Source organism: Carex rostrata, chromosome 9, assembly GCF_964058835.1.
Source record: "Carex rostrata chromosome 9, lpCarRost1.2, whole genome shotgun sequence".
NCBI classification, from domain to species: Eukaryota; Viridiplantae; Streptophyta; class Magnoliopsida; order Poales; family Cyperaceae; genus Carex; species Carex rostrata.
The window spans coordinates 2713540-2723480 of record NC_135926.1 but is presented as its reverse complement, the minus strand read 5'-3'; the positions used below and the strand labels follow the sequence as shown (position 1 = coordinate 2723480).

At 31.3% G+C, this 9941-nt stretch overlaps 1 protein-coding gene across 1 annotated transcript; it reads right to left on the bottom strand.

The window, feature by feature from the left end:
• Positions 1-1475: 1475 nt before the first annotated feature.
• Positions 1476-3319, bottom strand: LOC144559328 (uncharacterized). The gene is made up of 2 exons (XM_078308343.1): positions 3099-3319; positions 1476-2604 (listed from the first exon to the last, which is right to left on the bottom strand). The coding sequence occupies exon 2, from the start codon at positions 2581-2583 to the stop codon at positions 1789-1791; it is 795 nt and encodes a 264-aa protein (XP_078164469.1). The 5' UTR covers positions 2584-2604; positions 3099-3319; the 3' UTR covers positions 1476-1788.
• Positions 3320-9941: the final 6622 nt, after the last annotated feature.

Here is a 9941-nt window from a genome sequence, read left to right as displayed (position 1 = left end):
TGAATCATCAAGTCTCGCCTTACACCAATAAGAAATTAAAGCTATAATAGCGGATCCTATACAACTAACATTAGAGACTGGTACGTGTTGGAAACAGATCTTATTTCTGATAAGCCACACCAACCATAAAGTGGTAGCACGAACTAATTCAACAAGTAATGAATCCTTTAAAGAAATGCAGTTATCAAAAAGCCACAAGTCAGAAATATCATTTGATTTTTATTATTCTCGCATGTATGCATGGATATATATATGTCAATGGATTAGTGTTGTAACTAAAAAGTAAAAACAAAGAAATTAAACTTGATTATATGCAATCTCTCTTATACTAAACACTTTCAGATCATCATTAAAACGTTATTTGAAAACGTATGCATATTATAAATCTTGAAGGTTTATATATGTCACTGTTTTACATACAAATATATACTTTTTTGTGACATATATGCATGTAGGGGTGCAAATGGGTCAGATATTAATTATCCGACAGTTCAGTATCCGATATCCGAATATCCGTGCAGATACGGATACAGATATGGTTTTAAATTTTAATTATTTGTATCCGAGTAATAGATATATACCATATATAGTTTATCATAAATTATGAAAATATTTATGTATATATCTACGGATATCCGATCTGTATCCGTATGTATCCGTCTAATATCCGATCAGTATCTGTATCCGAAAATTAAAAGCGGATACGGATATGGTTTTACCACTATCCAATCCGTTTGCACCCCTACATGCATGTCCGATGAGCCAAGAAAATTATGACAAAGGGATCTAGCATTAATTGCCTCATTAAGAAAATTTAAATTGACTAATAATAAAGTAAAGAACGTTTCTTTATTATAAAGGTATAGTATATTTTCTAAAAGAAAGATTAAGCTTGGATAAAGGAATTAATTTTGGGGAAATATTTAATCTTCCTAAAAAGAAATGCATCTCAAATAGATCCAAAGGAACATTTCTAGACAAGGAAGGTTCCATTCAGGTAAAAACATGTTAAATATAAAGTTTATTTCTCAAAATTATAATAATTACTTGTTCCTTCATGAAGAAATGATTTTGGAACAAAAGAAAGAACCGTTTTTTTAAAAAAAACGAGAAGAAGAAGAAGGCATGCAATTTCAAATTAAATAGAGATGATTTATTAAAGCACGTTATTATTATGTATCTTTTAAATTATTAAATAGTTCAACACAAATGCGATTATGCACTTGTAATTAATGGTGCGCAGATGTAAAACTATGAAAGCGTGTTTATATATGTTTGCATGAGCGTAGAAGAGAGAATAATGGTGCGCATCATTTTTTTTTATGTGTAATATGTAATTAAGAAAATAACTAAGTAATGCACCCTTGACAATTATAATATTCAGCACGTAGACTCGGACGTGGTCCTCTCTTTACCGTCTTAGAAAAAATCCAGGACTTCCGTACAACAGAATTAACCCAATTAAAGAATGAAAAGACACAAAATGCTCAATTAAATACGCTTCCTTGGATACGTTTCACAATTAGAAAACAAGAAGAAGAAAAAAAAAGCTTCGCCCCAATAATACACGGAAGTAAACACCAAATATTAAGTTTCACATGCACATAACTGTATTTTACAATAGAGTACCACAGACATAAATTGATAAATATCAAAGTTTTAGTGCCTGGTATTTATTTTCTCCTTTACCAGAATTTACTCTCTCATCAGCCAACTTCAACCTTCCTCCTGTGATTTTCTTTTTACTTATGATACTTCTTTAAATGTTGATTTGCTCTCTAGCTAGCATTAATGTTCTTGTTGAGTATTTTGATTTTTGAGTTCTAGATTTCCATCTGTACCCGACAAACCTGACATAAGATAACTATAATGCTTCCCATCAAAATTTGTAGCAAACAAGGAGACTGGATTGTAAGCCATGGCCTCCACGTTAGATGGACGGCTTCCCGAATAATACACAGAATTACTCGATGATTCCGAGATATTGTGTGGAAATTGCAAGTTTCCGTTATTCGGGAAACAAAAACTCTGGGCACCTTCGCCATTTGTCCTACTACTACTTGCTTGATCGCCATTTGCGTTGGTTTTAATTCTTGCATAAACATCTGAATTCCAGCTTGATGTGTTTTCAAAAAAATTATTCTTTACCTTAGGTGCTGCATTTGACATGTGAGATTGTAGATGTCTTTCTGGAGTCTTATTGTTGTCAGCAATAGCAGTAGTCCAGGGATTAACCAACTGCGGCATTGGAAAGAAATTTCCCGGTGGCATTTGGAGAGGCGGGAGCTTATCGATCTCATGTTGCGCTGCATTTATAAGCCAATCAACCACCTTGCTCGGTTGGTTAAACCCTAGTTTATCTTGGAGATCATACAATTGAATGGCAGTTTGCACTGAAAGCCGTACCCTTCTGTCTCTCAAGCCTTTCACAGTTGTGACCTTGCTATGACGGTCTTTTCCTCCGAATGCTCGTGAAACCCGTACAATTCTAGGGTTCTTTAGACCAGACCATTCTGATCGATAAACATCCTGTTGTCTTTTGTTGCTTTTGGTGATTTCCTCTTCAATTGAGTTGTTTATCATCGTATTTACCCGTAGTTTACCCTAGAAACATTGAAATTAAGAAGATTAAAGACTAGCTAGTCTTATTTAAATGAAAGTTTAACTTAATTTCTTCTCCAAATAATTTATTGAGAAGGATTCTATAGATAAAAAAAAAACAATAACAATATTTGTTCTTATTATATAAAATATGTCTATTGAATATTCATATATATTGTATATATTATACCAGATATCAATTGAGGCCCAAAATTCCACTTCTATATGTATAATTATTCCAAAGTGAGACATCATTCCAGAAAGGAAATTGAACATAAATAAAATGAGCTATTCTAGATTGAGAAAAGATGTGGGTGAGTGTGTGTGCAGGTGTGGTGGGTTGATTAACAAAGAGATAGAGAGGGACTCTTCAAAAGGATAAATATATATATATAGGTCACATGAACATATGTTTAAAATATAAATATGTGAACTTCAAAAGACCAAAACAAGAAAGAAAATAAAGATAGTTCTCTAATAAGGTTAACCACGCTTACCTTGATTTTAAATTTCTAATCAAATTATCTTCCCCAGTGAGCTGTTCAAATGAAGCATGAGAGGAATCTAACGCACGCCCTAGAAATCAGTTTCACCATCTTGAGACTTTTCTTTTTATCTCAGAGATTTGAATGGATTTGCAGCTTTTTTCATGAAGAGCTTCGATCGAATAGAAAAAAGGATACTAGATTTACAGAAACCCTAGAAAAGGAAAGGCACCACCCATTAGTGACTGATCTGTGGTGTATACTTATTCCCACCAAATTGTGAGCTAGTTGTCAATTATATCTCACTTTAATTACATCTCTATCATAGGGCTAAGTTGCGCTCGACCTACACTAGATTTTTTTCCAAGTTTCGTACATTTAATTAAAGTGTATTTTCCCAAGGTATAATTAGAAATTAATAATGAAATTATTTTTATATTCCGTTATTTACACCTAATTATAAATACATCGATCTCAACAAAAAAAAATTATACTTCGAAATTTTATTTCAAAGATTATATATTTATACGTGATGATAAAAATTTAATCCTTGGTATATATATAGTCGGTATAAATATTTTTGTAACATGCTTCATATAAGTTGAGATTACATGAAAATTGCAAATTATATTGGCATACAGTATATTACAGAAGTGTTTGCACCTACTATCAAATAGTATATAAATATTTTTGTCAGCAGATTAATTAGCTAGGATGCACATAATAGATGCGGATATATAGATACAATAATTACTAATTAGTATCTCGTGTCAAGAAAGAATTGTTTCAGTTCCTTAATTTTATGTCTTTCATTAATTAGTTTTGGTTGCCAAAACAATATATATTAAATGGAACTTAAAAAATATAATATTTGTACTTGGCGTTATTAAATCTAGTGATATGAGCACATAAATATATAAGATCGAATTTAAATGATTATTCAAATTATATATAATCGTTTTATAATTAAATTATCATATATATGTTATTAATTATAACAGCTTCAAACTTTCAATAATAGAGGAATGTAATTATAGGCAAAAAAAAAACTATTGCAGAGACATTAAAAAAGTCTTCATGTGTTATTTAAGCAAGATAATTTGGTAGTTTATAAGTCTTAAGGTAGATAAAAATTTCTGATATACATTTTAAGTATTGTAGTGACTTCTATGTATCCATAAAAAGAACGAATGAAACAAAAAGAAGAATTAAAAATGCATTCGATCGACAACCATGCATGCACTGATCTTTGTGATGAGTGTCAATTGATGATTTCTAATTTTTGTCCAAAATTTGACTATTTTGTATAGTATTGTTTTTTCATAACACAGTATAAAGAAGTTTTTTAAAATTGACTCCTATATTTATAGTAAAAATTAATTAATACACCCCTATATATGTTTTAAAAAAATAATATATATATATATATATATATTCACTTTAGAATTAATTAAGATAATACAATCACTAGTATGTATATTGAGCCTCATTAGAAAAGTTTTCCAATTTGCGCATATTGATAACATTAATTAGTCGTCAGACATCATCAATAAACTTCTATGAAAACTTATAAAGAATTAATCTATAGTCTAGTACGTATAGCTAATGGAATGTCCCCGAAAATTGAAGGATTGACTTCATTTTAAACTAAAAAGAGCTTCTATACAAACTATCAATTTTATAAATTGGGTAGATAAATATTAATTATACTGGACACTTACACGTTGCTACTTGCTAGGTATTTACGCTGGTAAAAAATGCTTCTATAAAAACTATCAATTTTATCACAAGGAACCTTCTACAAATTTTAGAGAAAAAGGTAACGTCCCCCGGGCTACAGTCCCCCGAAAATCCCCGCGTATAAAAACCTTCCATTTTTAGCTTAGTTCCGACGCGCTTTCAACTGCCGGTAACGGAAGAAGTACTTTTTCGGCCACGCGTTTTCAACTGCCATAACCGGCAACGACGCGCTTTCAACTGCCATAATTTCAAGTACAATATGTATGTTCACAGAATAATATTTGTATGTTCACAGGATAATATGTGTATGTTAACAGCATAATATTTATATGTTAATATGTGTATGTTCAGAGGATAATATGTGTATGTTCACAGAAGGTGGTCCCCAGTTTAACTGTCGATTATACTTCAATTGTACTTTGTTCGTTGACTACGCGTTTTCATCTGGGACCACGCGGTTTCATCTGCAGAACATCCATTGAACTTGTTTATAAGATTGTTTTCATAGTATTACCGGATCTAATTAACTTGTTTATAGAATTAGTGTAAAAAGTCCGGGGATTTTCAAGGGACTGAGGGCCGGGAACTGTTAGCTGCTTCCCAAATTTTAAGTGCAAAGAAAATAATTAATATACTGCATGCATGTATTTACGCTGGTAAAAATGGTAAATTGGCAGAATGGAATTGAAGTACCTCAATCTTAATTCATCTATTTAATTTGTACCAAGAAATATATTCCAAGTCTATGATAAGACTTTCTATACTCTTTATGTTAAGGAAGTATATTCTAACAGGTGGACTTTAAACTTGAATATGTACACAGTAAGGTGTAAGGCCTTCAAAAACAATGGATTTTTTTAATATGTACCTTATTTAATTTTTACTGGAGCTATGGTAATATTTTTATCACACAAGTTTAATTGCTTGTTTCTTGGAAGAAATTAGTGAATTATGAGCTGCTTTATCCCTTTTTTCAAAACAAAAAAAAATTGAAACAAATTTTAAAAATTGGATTACTTGTGCATGCAATTTTCTTTATCATGTTTATAGATCTAAGCATTGTGACTGCGCCTACCCCAAATTGTTTGGAATTAAAACCTTGATTGTTGTTGTATTTATAGATCTAAGCAGATCCTCTACCTACATACTGCATGTTATAATCTCTTTTTCCCTGCTCAAATATATAATATAAAAAAAATTCAGCTGCATACGTATACTTTTGATAAATTTAAACATGCGACCTCCTATGAGTATGATATTGTTTTAGTCACTGGACGTGATTCTCATGCTTTATAGTGATCGATGGTATATAATTGTTTTTATTTATATATATATATATATATATATAGAGTTAGGCTGGGGTGCTATGGATAGCATATATAGAGAGAGAGAGAGAGAGATGGGCTATGGTGCATTGCAATGCATGAACCCCCTTATGCATTGCACTATAATCATGGATTTAAAGTCCAAACGACCGATCTGAACCATTAGATGTTTAATCCATATTGAAATGTGCTTGGAGACCAAATTTTACATTTTTTTTAATTTTTTTACTATTTATTAAGCATTTTTGAAAATTGCTGTTTTGCTGTGAACAGTAAAAAACAGTAAAATTTTCTGAACCATCAGATCAGCGACTTTCAAAATTGCTTAATAAATAGTAAAAAAATTCCAAAAAATGTAAAATTTGGTCCCCAAGTACATATTAATATGAAGAACAAGATGAACGGTTCGGATTGGTCGTTTGGACTTTAAATACATGATTTATAGTGCAATGCATAAAAGGGTTCATGCATTGCAATGCACCATAGCCCATCTATATATATATAATGATTGATGATATAAGAATTGTTTTCCTCTTATTAATTATAATTAAATAGTAGGGTTCAAATGTCTCAAATCTTTCGTAGCTCACATATTTATTTTCATTTTTGAAGTTCAAACAGACGATCCGAGCCGCTCAAACATGATCTCTATATTAAAATGTGTTAGGGGACCAAAATTTCTATTTTTTGAAAGTTTTTTATTATTTTTGTAGATAGGTACAAAATTATTTTTTTGGAAAGATTCTAGACAATCCAAAAACAGTGATTTTGTACCTATTTAAAAAGTAGTAAAAGTTTTTTAAAAAATATATAAATTGGATCTGCACATTTTAATATGGAGATCATGTTAGATGTTTTAGATTGATTGTTTAGATTTTAAAAATAAAAATAAAAATGTAGAGCAGAATGGAAGCATAAAATTACCTTATGAACTTATGAACATACCTTCCTTGTAATTAAAGCATAAAATTACCTTATGAACTTATGAACATACCTTCCTTGTAATTAAAGCATAAAATTACCTTATGAACTTATGAATGTACCTTCCTTGTAATTAAATCATCCTTCGGCGAATTTTCAAAGGAGAGATACGTAGAGTTAAGAATTAATATTTGAAACAAAGTGTCACAATAAAACAACAAATAAGCACTAATTCCTCTAGCAGAAATTAAGGATACAAGTGTACAACAAAGCTTGTTCGTACTTAGAGAGATAAAAATAAGTGTCCTACTCCATCGCTTAAATATACGGCACTACTGGTAATTAATTACAAAATTATTTGTACTGGACTTAATTACCATGCTACCAATGCAAGGTCGTTCAAAGATAAAAGAATTAGTGGTACATGCTACGAAAATGGGACAACAGCTAAGCTAGGGACCATTTTTTAAATCTCTTTAGCGGCCCACTGATAGTCATGGACCACTTCTATGCTTTATTTAGAAATCCACATATATTTACGTTTAGATAACTAACAGCTATACATGAATAATTAGATCATATATATATTCCTTCATAATTTCAGATAATGCATGTAAAACCGTTACTAAAACAACACCAATATGACCGAATTTTAATTTATTAAATGTGAAATGTTAAATTAACTATTTAGAATAATAGCCAAATTAAACAGCGGAACTAAAAAATTAAGATAGTAGGAACTAAATAAATAGTTGCCATGTAATTTTATTTTATGAGAGATCTAATAATAATAATTTGTATAATAATTAAAAAATTTAAAGAACAAAAATAAAAATTCAATTCATAGTAGTTGCTTAGTCCCCTTCACTTGTACATAACCCCGCCACTGCAAAATTAATATATGAGTGCTAGATCCTCATTCTTTCTAAAACAAACTATTTAGAATAATATATATATAAATTTCAAGATTTAAAAAGGCCGTAGTATAAAATCTCAGTTGTAATATATGTTTTTCTTACACCAACATGAAATTAAAAATAAAAAAAGATTCACCAAGTCATATTTCGTAGCTATCCCTATCCTTGTTGTTATTGTTGTTGGTAATGTTGTTGTTAAGCCAAAGCCATCCAATGTGATCTGAGAGGGAGGGAGAGGTTCGATTAAGTTATGTTGATTATGTTGGAACTTGAGTTCGAAAAACCCAAAATTCCCTCTTCAATAAATTTGTCTAAAATCTCCATTTGTGATATTTGAAAATTAGAGGGTTAAATTGAATATATATTTCTTTAATGGTGAGTTATTTTTCTAATGACCACTTATTATTTTTAATAATGATTTTTTACTGTTACACCTCCTCATGGAACCTATATGGTACGTTTCTTTCTCATTTCATAATTATCATTAATTAATATTAAATCTCTTGATTGAATCTTTATAACGATATATGTCTCCTTCTATTATATAGAGCATGAGGCTCATTCCTGTCGTAAGAGGATACAAACTCTCAATATTAATACAAATACAGATCCCTCTATCTTATATGATCCTTTGAATATGAGAAATAAATGAAAAGGAGAAAAAACCTTTTATTTGATTTACTCCCATAGAAAGTCCTTTGATTAATCCTCCGTTTGTATCTTATCCCAATTAATCAAATTCTGATCTATGCTGGATATTGTGGAGTTATCGTCAGTTGCTTCCATGGCGTGTCTAAGGAGCAACAACCCCGGATTATCTTGGTTGCGGTTCCATCTTGCACGATGAGACGGAATACGCTTAAGGAAAGTGTTTCGCACGATCCGGGTAACCCTATTTCAATTTGATTTATTTTAATTAATTTCTAACTATCCGAATATTCTGAAAATTTATACCAACAGATTAATTGGTGATCAAATAGCACCAAATTGACCATCCATGATAGGTGATGACCTATCAAAATGATAAGGTTCTCTGATTTTACCTTTACAGTTCCAAAGAATTTTGATATCAGCTTAATTTCAGCTTTTACATGCTAAGATATAGTGTTTGACAATAAATTTTTCAAGGGTAAAATTGTGTGTGTGTGTGTGTGTGTGTGTGTGTGTGAAGCAAAAGATTTTATCACACAAACATTCCTGGTCCTTTCAAGTGACCACCATATCACATCTTTTGCTTTTCCCTAACAGTACCTTCCAATTTCTTTGTTTCAAATCCTGTATGATTCTAGGCTTTTCTTATTAAAAATCAGCGGGTTTTAAGTTTCAACATGAGCCGGAGAACCAAAGCATTGTTTAAGGCTTCTATTGTGCATGAGAAAGCTGAACAGCATGTTAGATGCACGCTAAAGAACATGGTCCCAAAAGTGTACAAAGTGATCGGATACGTATGACAAGGCACGTGTGCCGGTTACGTATCATGTGTCATGGTCATTCACGTGATGTGAACATTTTTTGAAAATTTGACACGATATGGCACGCACACCCAGGGGCGGACCCATGTGGAATCAGAGGGGGGCAGGCGCCCCCCTCTGGATTTTGAGTTTTAGTGGTGATTTGTCGATTTCGATCGACTCTGCCCCTCTCTGAAAAAAAATTTTGCCCCTTTCTGGATGTTTAATTTCTAATTCGGGTTATATATAGGGTTAAAATAAAAATAAATTTCTTGAATTATGATTGGTAATTAGAATTATAAGTTAGAGGATTAGAAATTACAAGTCAGACTATTAGAAAATATAAGTCCAAGTATTATTTTTTATCAACTATTCAATTAGTTAATGGATTTAAACCCGATTAGTTATTTAAACCCGATTCGATAATTTTTTGCCCCCCGCTGATGAAAATCCTGGATCCGCCCCTGCGCACACAAAAGATCTTGTCACAGCACGTGGTAA